This window comes from Microtus pennsylvanicus, chromosome 21 (genome assembly GCF_037038515.1).
Source record: "Microtus pennsylvanicus isolate mMicPen1 chromosome 21, mMicPen1.hap1, whole genome shotgun sequence".
NCBI classification, from domain to species: Eukaryota; Metazoa; Chordata; class Mammalia; order Rodentia; family Cricetidae; genus Microtus; species Microtus pennsylvanicus.
The window spans coordinates 15,260,820-15,275,893 of record NC_134599.1 but is presented as its reverse complement, the minus strand read 5'-3'; the positions used below and the strand labels follow the sequence as shown (position 1 = coordinate 15,275,893).

The window sequence follows — 15,074 nt, the reverse complement described above, 5'->3', positions numbered from 1 at the left end:
CTGTGTGATTTTCTTTAGGGTTCACTGGCTGTGGGAATGGGACAGAAACCCCAACAAGCAGGCCTTCCATGTTAAAAACACAGCAGAAACTTTCTAAAGTATACATGGATAAGAAAGAAATCTAAGTGAAATCACAGAATAACTGAGGGGCAGAATCTCAATCAAAATCTCTCATCAAAAAAAAAGAAAAATAAAGAAAAAGAAGAAAATCTCTCATCACCAAATGAAGATTCTAGTACTGGGTATTGGTAACATCTAATTGAGTTGTTGGCCAAAGAGACTTCATGAGAAACAGAAAACTATCTAGGGTATGGTCAAGGCTATTGTTTGCTCTGGACAAAATCATAGGCAACACCTTCTTCCTGAAGACAATACCTACACAACTAATTGAACATGAACAACTCAAGCTGGCACTTATCTAAAGCCTTCACCCTGGCATATTAGAGTTCATGGGACTGGAAGTTAACATGCACACTACAAAAGGAGAAAAGCAAACTCCAACTCAGCTACAAAACCTTCCATCTACAATCCTGTCCTGTCTGCCGTGTACTCTACTACAATAGTGGCACAATGGAGGACACCAAGGCAACAAGAGCTGCTAAACAAAGAACAATGGACATGCACATAAACTCAGAGACTGTGGCAGCAGCACATGTCTGTGCCAGATGGACTCATAGACAGAAAGGAGAAGTGATTACATGGCCCCATCTCAAATCCAGAAGTATTTCCATTTGATAGTCCCGTGAAAATGAATCATTAGTTTTCACCAACTGATTTTCACTGGGAAAAAAAAACACTCTGAAGGGTAGGCCCCATGCCCAACAAAAGGTAGTCAACAAAAAATGAACTCAATGGAATCTACAGGCCCTTTGTTCATGTATTATGTCTTCTGGTTTTGTGTTTTTATGAGATCCTTATATGTGAACTTCCATTTCTTTAAATAACTGTTTCTTGTGCTTTTTCTTAAGTTCCTTTCTTCTGTTTGTTTTGTTTTATTCTAACTGGTTCATTTTTGTTTTAACTTGTTTATTTTTTTATAAGGCTTAGATGTTTTCCAAGAAGAGACAGAAGGGGAGTGGATTGTATGAGAGAGAGGAGGAACTAAGAAGAGAAGGGGAACAGGAAACCCTCATCAGAATATATTGTATGAAAAACTCATTTACCTATAAAAGAAAATACAAAATTTCATTGCTGAAGTATGGTGGTAGACAATTCTAATGCCGAGCTGGGGAGACGGAGACAGGAGAATAAGTATTGCTCCCATCTTGACCTATGTATGTGACAGATACTATCTCTAAATAGAAAGTGAACAGCACATGAAGATCAAAGAGCAAAGTTGTCTCCAGGTCTCCGTGTGCACATGCACAACATTCTTAATATGAGCACACACGCATGCATACATACATTCGCAAAAAACACACTGTACAAATTGTACATCTAGATAACAATTTTTAGTTACATGTAACATTTCAATCAGTGTGAATGAAATGAAGTGAAAATACATAGACAAATGAAATTTTCATATAGAACTTATTAATTAACCTTGGTTAAAAATGGAAAATTCAAATCACATTAATTTTGTGCTGCAGAGAAACTATACTTACGATACAGAGTTAAAGCTACAATATGATATTTAGTTTATTCTTGATGACTGAGAGTAGATTAAAATTCCCTCAAAATAAAAGCTTAACACATCAGTGTCAGCAAGGAGTTTCCTTTGAGTAACCTCAGCAGCAAAGGAACATTTATGATATAAAATAAAAAAGAAAGAAAAAGAGAATTACTTTGGAAAAACCAATTTATGGTGTAAAATGAACTTAAAGGAATCTATACTACCTGGCAACAGAAATGTCACAAGACTGTACATTTGTAATACCACTTATTTTACTTAAAATATAAAGAATATTGAATTGTTACTTGCACTATTAAACAATTTAAGAAAAATCAGTATTTTATAAGAAACAATTACAGCTGCATCAGAATGATGCCTTACAACCATCTGTAAGTCCCGTTCAAGGGGGAACAATAGCCTCTGCTGACAACTGTAGGTATTAGAAATTCACACATACATACATAACGATGCAATACTCAAAAAATAAATAAATAATTTTATTAAAAAGGAGAAAATTACCCTTTATAAAAAATTTGGTGAGACTTTGACCTCAAGCTTTTCAGCATATTGATTATTCTATTATCAAAACTGATTTGTACCAAAGGAGTAATTGTGGGATAGACATTCATCACAAACTTCTGAACACTCAGGGTGACAGGGTCGTACATCCACAACATGACTGCAGAGGATGAGATGATGAAGTCCACCCAGTACATGACCACAAAGCAAACCACCAGAAGCAAGATGGTCTGGGTGGCCCTTTTCTCAGGAGATGCTCTCAGGTGGCTGAGGCTGTGAAGATGCTTGTGTTGCCTCTGATGTCTGAACAAGATGATCACCATGTATGCACTTGTGGTCAGCATCACTCCTACAAGAAATACATCTCTGGACATTGTCACTGTTAAAATCAGTGTCCAGATGATGAAGTTCATGGGGAAGAGAGAGCAGAATTTAGTGATCTGCATCTGCTTAGTCACACTCACATTGGTAAAAGCACCAGAATAGAGAAGCTGGTGGCTGATGAATGAAAAGTTAAAAGACAAAATAAATAAAAATGCACAAATCATGTATTTTTTTAGTTTATATTTAAATTTTGCCAAATAAGAGGAACTGGGACTGATAGTGACAGCCTGGAACACACTCAGGAGGCAGGTGACACAGATGGAGAGGCCTCTCATCACTCTGCTTATGTAAAACGTTGTCTTACATTTTAGGTCATTCTCAATGTTCAGTGATTCAAATAAGTCTGTAAGCCAAATATCTGTTCCAGTGAGGAGCAGCACTATGTGGATGAAGGCCAATTGACAGGAAATCATGTCTGTGGGCTTAGGTCTGTGACTTAGGATTATGAAAGTGTAGAAAAAAAAGAGAAACATATTGGCCAGGACTCCAAGTCCAGTTTGGAAATTAAGGATATTCCTTAATGATGGCATACGTTGAAATTGTATTCATCTTACATCATATTAAAAGCATAATTCATATACCTGAAAAATAATAGAGTATACATCAGACTTGTGATTCACTAGTCAGTGTGTCTATTATCATCATTCAATTATCCCTACATATTCTCAATTAACCTGTCTCTTTAAGTTTTGACATTCCAGTCTGGACATCATAGCCCACATTTCTATATACTTCTCCATTTATCTACCTGTGTATGTAGCATTCTAGAGATTCACAGTCACATCCTACACAGAATGCACAGTTTGTGGCCCTGCTACTCGCCTAGGGATTAAGCCTTAAAAGCCAAATCCTATTGATTTACATTGCCTTGTTTTAGAACTAACCACTAAAGCAGTAGTGATGAGCACAGTATATTGGCCACATTTTTACAACTGAGTAAAACTTACATTGATGTGGAAAATATCCACCAAAGAAACCCAAAACCGTGAAGTGAGTCAGTCTCATGTCACATAATTTTACTATGCTTTATTTTGCAACTATCTCATGTTTTCAATCATAATTCTAATTGAATCACAGTGATTTCATGATAATACCATTCTTCTAATCATTAAAATATCTCCCTTTGTTAATATTTTCCTTTTCTTGTGTTCCTTTTTCTGTGAATTTTTATATTTCCTGGATCTGGAATTAAAAACATAGATACTGTTGGAGGCCATTATTGCACTTTCCATACCTTATTAATTGCATAGCCATTAATTATGGTTAGAAATGATCTTAAATATCAACAGTTTAATTCCCATCCATCAGCTTTTGGAACACTCCACTTCAGGTGTAAAGAACCAGCTGTCTAGACAAACATTGGTTTTCTTTTATTGAGGCATGTGAGAAAATGATTAATAGTAGGTTTCCTTTTGAATTTTGTCTTTTTGCCTTATGACTTTTTCAGCCATCCATATCGTTATTTCACCTATCTCCTTCTGTATTTATCTCTCTACACCTTACCTAAGAACTCCCCATTAAAATTTCCCAATCAGCTCAATTGCAATCTGCGACTCCCCTATACCTTCTTCCCAGCATCTGCCATATTTACCTCTGTCCTCCCCCTCCCTAAGGATGTCTCCTTTTTCATTGCCCTCCTGAGATCTTTTGTGCTCTGCTATGTTCATCTCTAATGCTCCCAAAACCATCCCAGTCCTTTCTACGGCCCCAGTTTGTTCTGTTATCTGTCGTTACTACAGGCTACACACTCATATCTGCTGATGTGGAGATAGGACCCACCAACAGGTCTCTCACATGCCAGTTAGAAAGTGCAACTATCAAATGAGAAAGTGAACTTTCCCAATTCCAGAAAAACAGTGCAGTAGGAACAGCTGAGCCCTGTGTTTCCCATGTGTGAGCTATTCTCCCCACGCTCAACATGTCTGTGTCCATTAGCTGATCCCAGTCTTCGTGAACAAAAATAAAATAAAATTATCCTATTTAAAAGAAGTAGAAAAACAATTTCACTTCCCCAAGGTATCCTTCCTACTTCCAAAACATTCCTGGTAGCCTCCCTACTTACTTGACAGTGGCTTCAGAATTTCATCTAGAAATTAACAGCACTTTTGCTAAAATTAACAAAATGTTCAACCACCCATGTAACCTTTGATCTACAGTCTGTTCTGTCTGTCAGATGTGCTTGGGTAAGGGTGAACTAGAGACTTTTTTACAGAACGTACAGGTGTGAGGTGGTATAGCTGTATCGTCAGCAGATAGGCTTGGGGGGGGACTGGTAATGCACCTTGTAGCATGGTTAATAAAAACTCAAACACATATTGGTTTTCAACCTGAAGGTCAGAAAAGCAAAACAGCCAGCCACTGGTGTACCCTGTAAAGATTTTCATTTGCACTGGTTTAATAACATGCTGATTGGCCAGTAGCCAGGCAGGAAGTATAGGCAGAATGACAGGAATAGGAGAATTCTGGGAAGAGAAAAAGTCATTCTGCACTCATCACCCAGACACAGAGAAGCAAGATGAGAGTGCCTCACTGACACAAGGTACTATGCCACATGTCTAACACAGACAAGAATCATGGGTTATTGTAAGGTGTAAGAGTTAATTAATAAGAAACCTGAGCTAATAGGCCAAACAGTTTGTAATTAATGTAGGCCTCTGTGTATTTCTTTGGGACTGAATGACTGCAGTACCGGGTGGGTCAGAAATCTCTGTCATCACACTGGCTCTTACCTCTACCTCAGTTTGAAATGATGATCCTACCTCCAGGAATCTCAGAATAAGTCTGTATCTGAGAGCTGTTTTCTCCCATCTTATTTTCCTCTCTAGGGCTGGGATTAAGGGCATGTACAACTGCCACCTGGTTTCTATTGCAAACAGTTTAGCTAGTGGGATTAAAGGTAAATATCACCACTTCCAGTTCTGTAAGGTTGACCTGTGGGGCTGTTTTATTCTCTGATCTTCAGGCAAGTCTTATTTATTAAAATACAAATGAAATATCACCACATTTTCCTTTTTGTCTAAAATAAAAAATAAGTTTATAACTTAGGTAAGAAAACTATATAAATTAAGTACAATGACTATATACAATATATGCAGGCAATAAATACATCAACAATGTGTAGTCCATTTGCATTTGATAAATTCAAAGACTATATTCCATATCTATCCAATGTTCTGTAACTAATTTACTTTTATCATAACTTGATTTCTGCCTCAGGTAAACAGTGAAAGCTATAACTAAAACTATCCAGTCTTTAACTCTTTTAAAACCAAGAAGAAAATAATATTAACCGAGTGAGCAGATTGTGTGAGCAAGCAATGTCCAAAACTGTGATAAATGACAGAAACACCTAGCTGCCTGGACAGTTACCCAAAGTTCATCTGCAATGTTGGGGTATCCATAGTTGACCTACAGGTTAACTATGTTTGAGACATTCTTTAAAATCCCTTAGTACCATGAGAATAGCATATGATTTTGTCTTTTGAATGGAATCATGAGGGCTTTGTTCCACTTTATTTAAAAGTTTCAGATTTGTAACCTGCCTTTTCTGAATTATTTGTGTCAGCATAGTATGTAGGGGCTCCAGCTATTGGTGTGTTTCATACAATGCACAGAAGGATCTCATTATAACTCAAATTCTCTAACTTTTGGGATAGTTGCTGTTAATCTCTCCTAAAAAAAAGTTACTACAAGTTCTTTACCACGATTTTTTCCCATATTTGTTAATTTCAGCATTAGTGATTTGTACCAGAATTTCTTCTTGGTCTATTCCTGCTAATTGACAAAGTCTCAATGTTCCTTTTATATTCAACTCAGAAACGTTTTCAACAAAAGCATTCAATTTTTTTCTCAGTTTATGTAGAAAAAAAAACTATTCTAAGAAAATGTCTTCCTCTGCTTTACAATTGCAGTAGAAAAATGTTTGTAGGGTAATATGACAAAAATTCAGTTAGGATTCAAATCCATAGGATCCATATGTGACTCTTATAATTTCACTTCAATCAAATTAAATTTTTTCTTAGCTTCGGTTGAAAATTTCCTGGAACTATTAAAGCCCTTGTCACCATCTAAGGTTTTGTTTAAATTAATACAATCATCATGTTCTATCCCAGTAGTGGGCCATAGTTGGGAAATGTCTCATAGCAATCTCTGGAAGTCATTAAGAGTCTGCAATCGATCTCTACTAACTTGCACCTGTTAATGCCTATTTTTATAAATATATTGTATGGTCTAAATAACTAATAGAATCTCCTCTTTGTATTTTTCATGAGCAACTTTTAATCCCCAACAAAGAAAATTTTTCTTTACCTCTAACATTCTTTCTAAAGTATCTATATTTGAATCAGATTGTAAAATGTCATCCATGTATTGATAAACTATAGATTCAGAAAATTTCTTACATATTATTTCCAATGGTTGACTTACAAAATATTGCACAGGGTGGGGGTATTTAACATTCCCTCTTGGAGAACCTTCCATTCATACCCCCTAAAGGACAGAGATTTATTATATGTAGGGATTGTGAAAACAAATTTTTCTCTGTCTTTTTCTAGTAAAGGTATAGTAAAGAAATAATCTTTTAAATCAATAATTATGAGATGCCATTATTTAGAAAATAAGGAAGGTAAAGGAATGCCAGACTATAGAGAGCCCATTGGCTGAATCACCTTATTAATAGCTCTTAGATCTGTTACCATTCTCCATTTTCCAGATTTCTTTTTAACAACAAATACAGGAGAATTCCAAGGATGGTTGATCCTTCAATATGCTGAGCATCTAGTTGCTCCTGTACCAGCTGTTCTAAAACCTTCAGTTTCTCTTTTATTATAGACAATTGCTTAACTCCTATATATTTCTAAGTTAACAATTTTAAAGTTAGGACCGTTGGTACCCCTGAGAGTAGGCTAGTTGTTGTTCTATTTTTGTATGGACTCAATGGTTGGTGGGTTTTTTAATAGTGCCTTATAACACCCTTCCAAGAAACATGAGTTGATTTGAGCCATTTCTGAGACTTCAACAATGTTAATATGGGTATTTCATTGTTGTAACAGATGGCCACCCCATAGAGTCAATGCTATATTAGCCACAGGTGACTTCAGCCTTTCTTGTAGTCCTTCTAGTCCTATGAATTCAAGCCATCTTTTGATTTGTTTTTCCTGAAATAGGGTTCCAATTCCTAGGAATTGAACATCTGCCTCCTGAAGAGGCCAATTTAGATGCCAAGTTTCTGGAGTAATAATAGTCACATCTGCACCTGTGTTAATAATCCTTTAATTATAATGTTATTTATTTGTACTACCGGATTTGGTCATTGAACCTTTATAGAAGCCTAGCAAAATAAACATAGTCTATTTTTTCCTGAATTCTTGATTCATTCTTCATTGCTATTTCATAATTCAGAGTAGTATGATTTTTTTTACAGCAGGCACTGGATTTACTAATTTTCCTTGGGAGGCATGTCATCCAAGTGGCTGGGAATGATTGGGCCACTTTCGACTGCAAGAAGCTGTGTAGGTACTGTGCAGGATGACAGCAAGCCAGGAGTGCCACCAGAAGTCCTGAGTAGACAGGCAGGGCTGGAGAAGAATCTAAGCCAGTGCTATACTAGTTTTTCTTCCAAACCCAAGCGATTAGGTTTGGGTCTAGTTCTTGCCTATGCCAGTGGCTAAAAAGCCTCAGGAAAATAGCTTTTTTCATGAATTTGTAAACCAAACATTGGGTGCCAAATGTTGCAAGATTAATAAAAACCTAGAAACAGGTATTGGAGTTCAGCCTGAAGGTCAGAAAAACAAAACAGCAAGCATCTGACTCTTACCTGTACCTCAGTGTGAAATCATTTTGCATTCAGGAATTTAGAATAAGGCTGTCTGATTGCTGTTTCCTTTCATCTTATATTTCTCTGTACGGCTGGGATGAAAGACATGTACCACTACCACCTGGTTTCTATAGCAAACAGTTTGGCTAGTCGGATTAAAGGTGAGTGTCACCACTTTCTGGTCTGTAAGGCTGACCAGTGGGACTATCTTACTCTCTGATCTTCAGGAAAGCCGTATTTATTAAAAGATAAATAAAATACCACCACAGTAGCTCAGTTGTTAGAGTGCACACATGGAAAAATTTTATATGTGGAATATATGAAAATATAAAAACTTGAAATTATAGGCATAAGAGAGACAAGAATCCCAAGTGAACAGCAAAGATAAGTCTTTCAATAGGGTCATGAAAGATACCTGCTCCAGTAATGCACACCCACAAATAAACAGGAAACATAGAACACATAAGATACAAGAATAGAAAAGAAAATTTCAGACAACAAGACGACACATAGGTTCAGGGTCAACCATGCCCATATGAGACTAAGGACGGATCTTCAAAATATATATAAAAAAACCACAAGAAATTAGACATTAAAATTCCAGATAAGCCATTTAAAAATTGTGTTACAGAACTAAACATATAATTTGCAACAGAAGAATCTCAAATGGTCAAAAGACATCTTTATCTAACAGGGATATATAAACCTAATGACTCTGAGATACCATATTATACCACTTAGAATGGCTAAGATGAAAAACTCAATGATAGTTTGTCTTAGAACAAATGTGGAGTAAGTAGAACACTCATTCATTCCTGCAAACTTGTACAACTCTGGAAATCAGTATGGCAGTTTCTCAGAAAATCTGAAATTAATTTACCTTGGGACCCATTAATACTACTCTTGGGCATATACCCAAAGATTGCTCAATCATGCTCCAAGGACATTTACTCAATCTTTTTCATTTGTAATGATTTGTTTTGTATTTAAGTAGGTGGTCTATTTTAGAAAAGTTTCTTTATAATGCGGAGTAAAATATGTATTCTTTTGTATTTAGGTGGACTGTTCTGTAGGCATTTTATGTACATTTGTATATGACATCAATTAATTCTGTTGTTTCTCTGTGTATTTTTCTTTGTGAGATATCTCGTCTATTGGAGAAAGTTGAGTATTGAATTCTCCTACTATTAATGGATTAGTGTTAATCTCTGTCTTTTAAAACAGAGATAGAATCTTTTTGAAATTTTTGTCTCTTAGTTTGGTGCGCATATGTTTAAGGAAGTAATGTCTTCTTGGTTAAGTGATCCCTTGATCCGAATGCAGTTTCCCTCTTTCTTTCTGTTGATCAGTTTCTGTTCTAAGTCTATTATCTTAGATGTTTGGAAGGTGACACCTTCTTTCTGTGTGATTCCATTTGATTGGAATACTTTTGTATCCTTTTACTCTAAGGTGGTGCCTATCGTCACAACTGAAATCTGTTTCTTTTAGGCAACAGATAGATTTTATTTCTTGATTCATTCAATCATTCTCTGTCTTTTGAGTTCAAAATTGAGGCCATTCATGCTTGAATTTTTATAGAAATGCATGAGTTTGTTCTGGTAAACACGTTGATGGTTTTTGTTCTCATTGGTTTTTATGGTTAAATCATTATGGCTCATGTTCTTTCCAAAGACTCTATGTTTTGTTTATTCCTCTGTTTACCACAAAATAAATCTTCCTGTATTACCTTAGGTTTCGTTTATTGAAGTTAAATTATTTTTAGGCCGTAAATGTTTGTAATAGTGTTCCTTTTCCTTCAATCATGGCAGTAATTTTGCTGGCCATATTATTTAAGTTGTCTGTCATTTAGAACTTGGGTGGTATTATCCCAGTATCTTTGGCTTTGAAAGCTTTCCTTAAGCAATCAGCTATTCTTTGAAAAGTGTTCTTTACTTGTGATTTGCACTTTTTCCCTTGCAACTTTCAATGAACCTTTATTGCTCTGTCTCCTCAGCATTTTAAATATGAGATGCTATGGAAATTTCCTTTTCAGTTTTTGTCTTTAATGTATTCTTTGTGCTTCTTCTTCTATATGTGTGGGTGAGTCTTTCCTTTTTATGGGACAGTTTTTTTTCTAAGATCATCTTGAAGGTCTTGTGTTCACCAATGACTTGGGATTTTTCTCCCTCACCTGTGCATAGAATTTCAAGGTTTGATTTCTCCATGGTATCCCACATTAACAACAATGTCTATAATACACTTTACCAACTAAGTTACATCCCCAGGCCCACAGCTCACTATATGATGATGATATCATCTCATGACTGTGGCCCTGTAAGAAAGATTAATTTTCCCAAGTGTATTTACATACATTTTTCTTAATTTTAGCAAAAGTGCTTTTAATTTCTTGGTGAGGTCATGAAGCCACTGTCATGTAATTGTGGAGCCTATTAAGGAATATTTTGGAAGCAGGAAGGATTCCTTGAGTAATAAAATGTTTTTCTACTTCTTATGAACGTGATGTTATTTTTACTTTAGCTTTCTCCAGAAGGACAGCGATCCACTAATCCACACAGACAGATAGGGTCTGGGGAGAAGAGTTCACACGTGGGAAAGCCAGAGCTCAGCTGCTCCCACTCTAGTGTTGTCCTGGAATTAGAGAAGTTCACTTTTCCAGCTATGGTGCCACTTCCTAACAACCTCAAGTTCAGAACTTCCCTCTTTCCAGGTGACATGATAATTATGGGTTAGAGCGACATGAGCTGATGACATTTCTTCCTTATAACTGCTTCTTAGGGCCTCCTTTCAAATGCATGTTTATCACAGGTCCAGCCAGGTGAGTGTTTCTTTTTGTCTTCATTAATAGTGAGAGTTGTAAGTGGTAGAAGGAAGCAGAGTTTTCTGTAATAAAATGATTAGAGAATTCTCTGTTTAGAATTTACTTTTGAGCCTAATTGTATCAATAGCAAACACCACAGATTACATTGTGACGGAATTATTTGTAAAAGAACATAGATTTCACATGCTATGACTTCTGATTGTAATGATGCATTTTGGAAAGAGGACAGCACCTAGCAGAAGTGTGGATAGAGAGACAGGGAAGGGTAACAAGGTGAAGGAGATCAATGGGTATTATGTATTGAATGAAAGTATAATGAAATCTATCTCTTTTTACAGTAAATGTTCATTCATATCTCTGTAAAAAGTGACCCTAAATAGATTAATTTAATGAGCATATCTGCCTATGGATTCTCCCAAGGGTGTCCTCTTATAATTCTATAAACGTGGTTCCTCCTAGATAATGGCAGCTGTGTTAAATTTCCAACCCTCTCACAAAACACCTGAAATGGCTTAGAGGGTGAAACACAAAGAACACACATTCATTGATCTGTAGAAGTACATTCATAATATTAAGATATATATATATATATATAAATTATATTTTCTCTTTTTTTACTCTTCTCAAACTTATTAATTGATTTATATGAAACTTCATCAGGACTATGCAACAAATATTAACTAATTTTGTGTTTATCAGTATTTTTCTGTTCTGTTAAGTTTTTGTATACTTAGGAATTTTTAGTAAAGTTTCATTTCATGACTTAGTAAAATGTAAGATGGTCTTAACATTTATATTAATATGGTTGAAATTTTTCCTAGATTTTTTTTATTCTACTGTAATAATTTCTAATGAAGTAGAATTTTTTGGTCATCTGAAAAGTATCTAGAATCATACTTCACTTTTCTTCTTTCATTCTTTTTTCTCTTCATATTTTATTTTCCTAAAAAAGAAAACAAACTATATAAATTATTTAAATGTTATCTTTACAAAAATGTAAACTGAGTAATTTTCAGTAGGAGTTTTAATGGGTTAATTATAATGAATTATTTTTCAATATTTAAGTTTTCTAAGTTGAACACTGTTACACTGCTACTGATATGATATCAAGTAAGCTTTTCATTAGCAGTGATAAATATTTTCAGTTCTTGAATAGTATCCAATTATTTCAAGTCAAAATACCCAAAGTTCTTTAATAGTTGTAAAATATAATTGTTCATTAAAATATGCATACTGAAAATATGTCAAGTAAATTTAAGTTTAGCTGATGAATAAGTCCATTTTAATATTTCTGGAATATCATTTTAATACATACAAGAGACTCAAATGGAAAGTGAAGTCAGGTGTGGTAGCACACACCTATGAACCTAGCACTTTGAAGGCTAAGAGTTTGATTAAAGTCAGTCTGAACTAAGGTTGAGCTTCTTCCTCTATCTCCGCCTCTCCCAAACACAAATACAGTGAAACTATAGTGGTAAATGTAGAATTGTGAAATCATTGTTTTAAAAATGGAATACAGAATGCCAATAATTGTCACTTACTCACTAGACACAGAGCGTCCACACTGTGAAAACCAAATAATGAAAACATGAATTTGGTTGCAAGCATCACAAAATTTTTCAGTTTGTTTTGTACAATTCACTTTAAGAATCTACACTGATGAAGACGCACTAGGCAGGACCTTCATGGATTTGATCAAGTCATCCAGGAAATAGATTTTATTTTAGAAATATATTTGATATAACACTGTTTTCACTCAATGCTGTTTCATTTGTCATGACAGCAGCCCCAGCACACGATGTGCTATTGATCTGTTCTTAGTCCAGGTAGTAATTTCACACACACATACACACACACACACACACACACACACACACACACACACACACACACACTGGGAGAGAGAGAGAGAGAGGGAGACAGACAGACAAAAACACACAGAGACACATACACAGACACACTCACAGAGATACACACACACACACACACACACACACACACACACGGGGTGGGAGAGAGGCAGACAGAGACACACACACACACACACACACACTCTTCCAGTGAACACTTTCATGTCTTTCCCACACTTACACCATGTGACTGTTGTTCCCAGATACAACCGCCAGAGGGAGAGAGCCCACCAAAAACCAGAGCAGACCGGAATGCAAAATGCAAGGTACAGGTTATCCAGGAACTTCTCCTAGACCCCGAAACTGCAAGGTAGCAAGGTAGAGAGAGAAGTTAAAAGTTCCTCTGCGGGGTTAGTTTTTTTTTTTAAGGTGAAACTACAAGGAGGCTTTTCAGAGCCGCTTTGGCGTGGGTGCAAGGTCTTTTGCTCTTTTCCATAGCTTGTTCTTTGTTTTTCTTTATCACCAGGTGGCTGGCTGGGTGTCTTTGTGCTTTGGAATTTCTCGGGTGGGAGGGGGAAGGAAAGCATTATCTTTTTGTGAAGCTAGTCTGTGTTTCTAATTTTAAAACATTCTGCTAGGAAATTTTCATCCCCTTTAGAATAAGTGGTGAGGGTCTCACAGTGACTTGTGACAAACTCTGGGTCTGACTGCTTCCCCACAGGCTCTCCAGTAACGCTCCTGCTGCTACTTCATCACAAGGGAACTGGCTGGAAAGTGTGAGACTGTAAAGTTTCAGTGAGCTTCTGTGTGCTTCCGGTTGCAGGTGAGTTAAATTCAATTTCTAAAGAGTAACTGATACTTTAAAATTGTTTAAGAGTTGAGGCGAGTGCTATGAATTACTACCTTAATCAAGTAATCACTCTTTATTCCTAGTGGCCTATCATTTCATAAAAATATGCTCATGGACCTTATTTGAGTATCTAAGGTCCTCATTTTTTTGAGATTCCCAAAGACTTATTAACGTTACTGACAGTGGACAGCACATCAACCAATACCATGTGTCTTTTCATCTGAAAGTCACACAATCACTCCATGTTCTCTCTGAGCAGTAACACTGCATTTAGATCATTGCCCACACCTCTCGCGGTCCTGACTTCCTTGCTCATGTTCTCCCTTCTTCTGCTCCTCATTTGGATCTTAAGAGCTCAGTCTGGTACTCCAATTTGGATCTCTCTCTGTCTCGATCCTTTGCCAGATGAAGGTTCTAAGGTGATATGCAAGATATTCATCAGTATGGCTATAGGATAGGGTCATTTCAGGTTCCCTCTCCTCAGTTGCTCAAGGTACTAGCTGGGAACATCTCCCTGGATACCTGTGAGCCCCTCTACAGTCAAGTCTCTTGCCAACCCTATGATGGCACCTTTAATTAGGATATATATTTCTCTGCTCCCGTGTCCACCCTTCCTTTATCCCAACCATCCCATTCCCCCAAGTTCCCCCCATTCTCCCCTTCTCATGTTTCTCACCCCATTTCCCTTTAGCCCCATGCCACCTCACCCCCAAATTCCCTGGTTTTGCCCTGCAATCTTGTCTACTTCCCATATCCCGGCAGATGACTATATGTTTTCTTTGGGTTCACTTTCTTATTTAGCTTCTCTAGGATCACAAATTATATGCTCAATGTCCTTTATTTATGGATAGAAACCAATTATGAGTGAGTACATCCCAAGTTCATCGTTTTGGGTCTGGGATACCTCACTCAGGATAGTGTTAGAAAACATTTCCATCCATTTGCATGCAAAATTCGAGAGGTCATTGTTTTTTACCGCTGAGTAGTACTCTAATTTGTATATATTCCACACTTTCTTCATCCATTCTTCCATTGAAGGGCATCTAGGTTGTTTCCAGGTCCTGGCTATTACAAATAATGCTGCTATGAACATAGTTGAACAAATGCTTTTGTCATCTGATAGGGCATCTCTTGGGTATATTCCCAAGAGTGGTATTACTGGATCTTGGGGTAGGTTGATACCCAATTTCCTGAGAAATAGCCACACTGATTTCCAAAGTGGTTGC

The 15,074-nt window shown here is 36.5% G+C and overlaps 1 protein-coding gene across 1 annotated transcript; it reads right to left on the bottom strand.

Annotated features, from left to right (window-relative positions):
* Positions 1-2,127: 2,127 nt before the first annotated feature.
* On the bottom strand, positions 2,128-3,045 carry LOC142839153 (vomeronasal type-1 receptor 48-like). The gene has a single exon (XM_075955079.1). It carries the CDS (start codon positions 3,043-3,045, stop codon positions 2,128-2,130), a length of 918 nt encoding a protein of 305 aa, XP_075811194.1.
* Positions 3,046-15,074: the final 12,029 nt, after the last annotated feature.

Excerpts from the sequence above, each read along its gene's own strand:
- LOC142839153 (XM_075955079.1), bottom strand. The coding sequence starts at position 3,045 with ATGCCATCATTAAGGAATATCCTTAATTTCCAAACTGGACTTGGAGTC.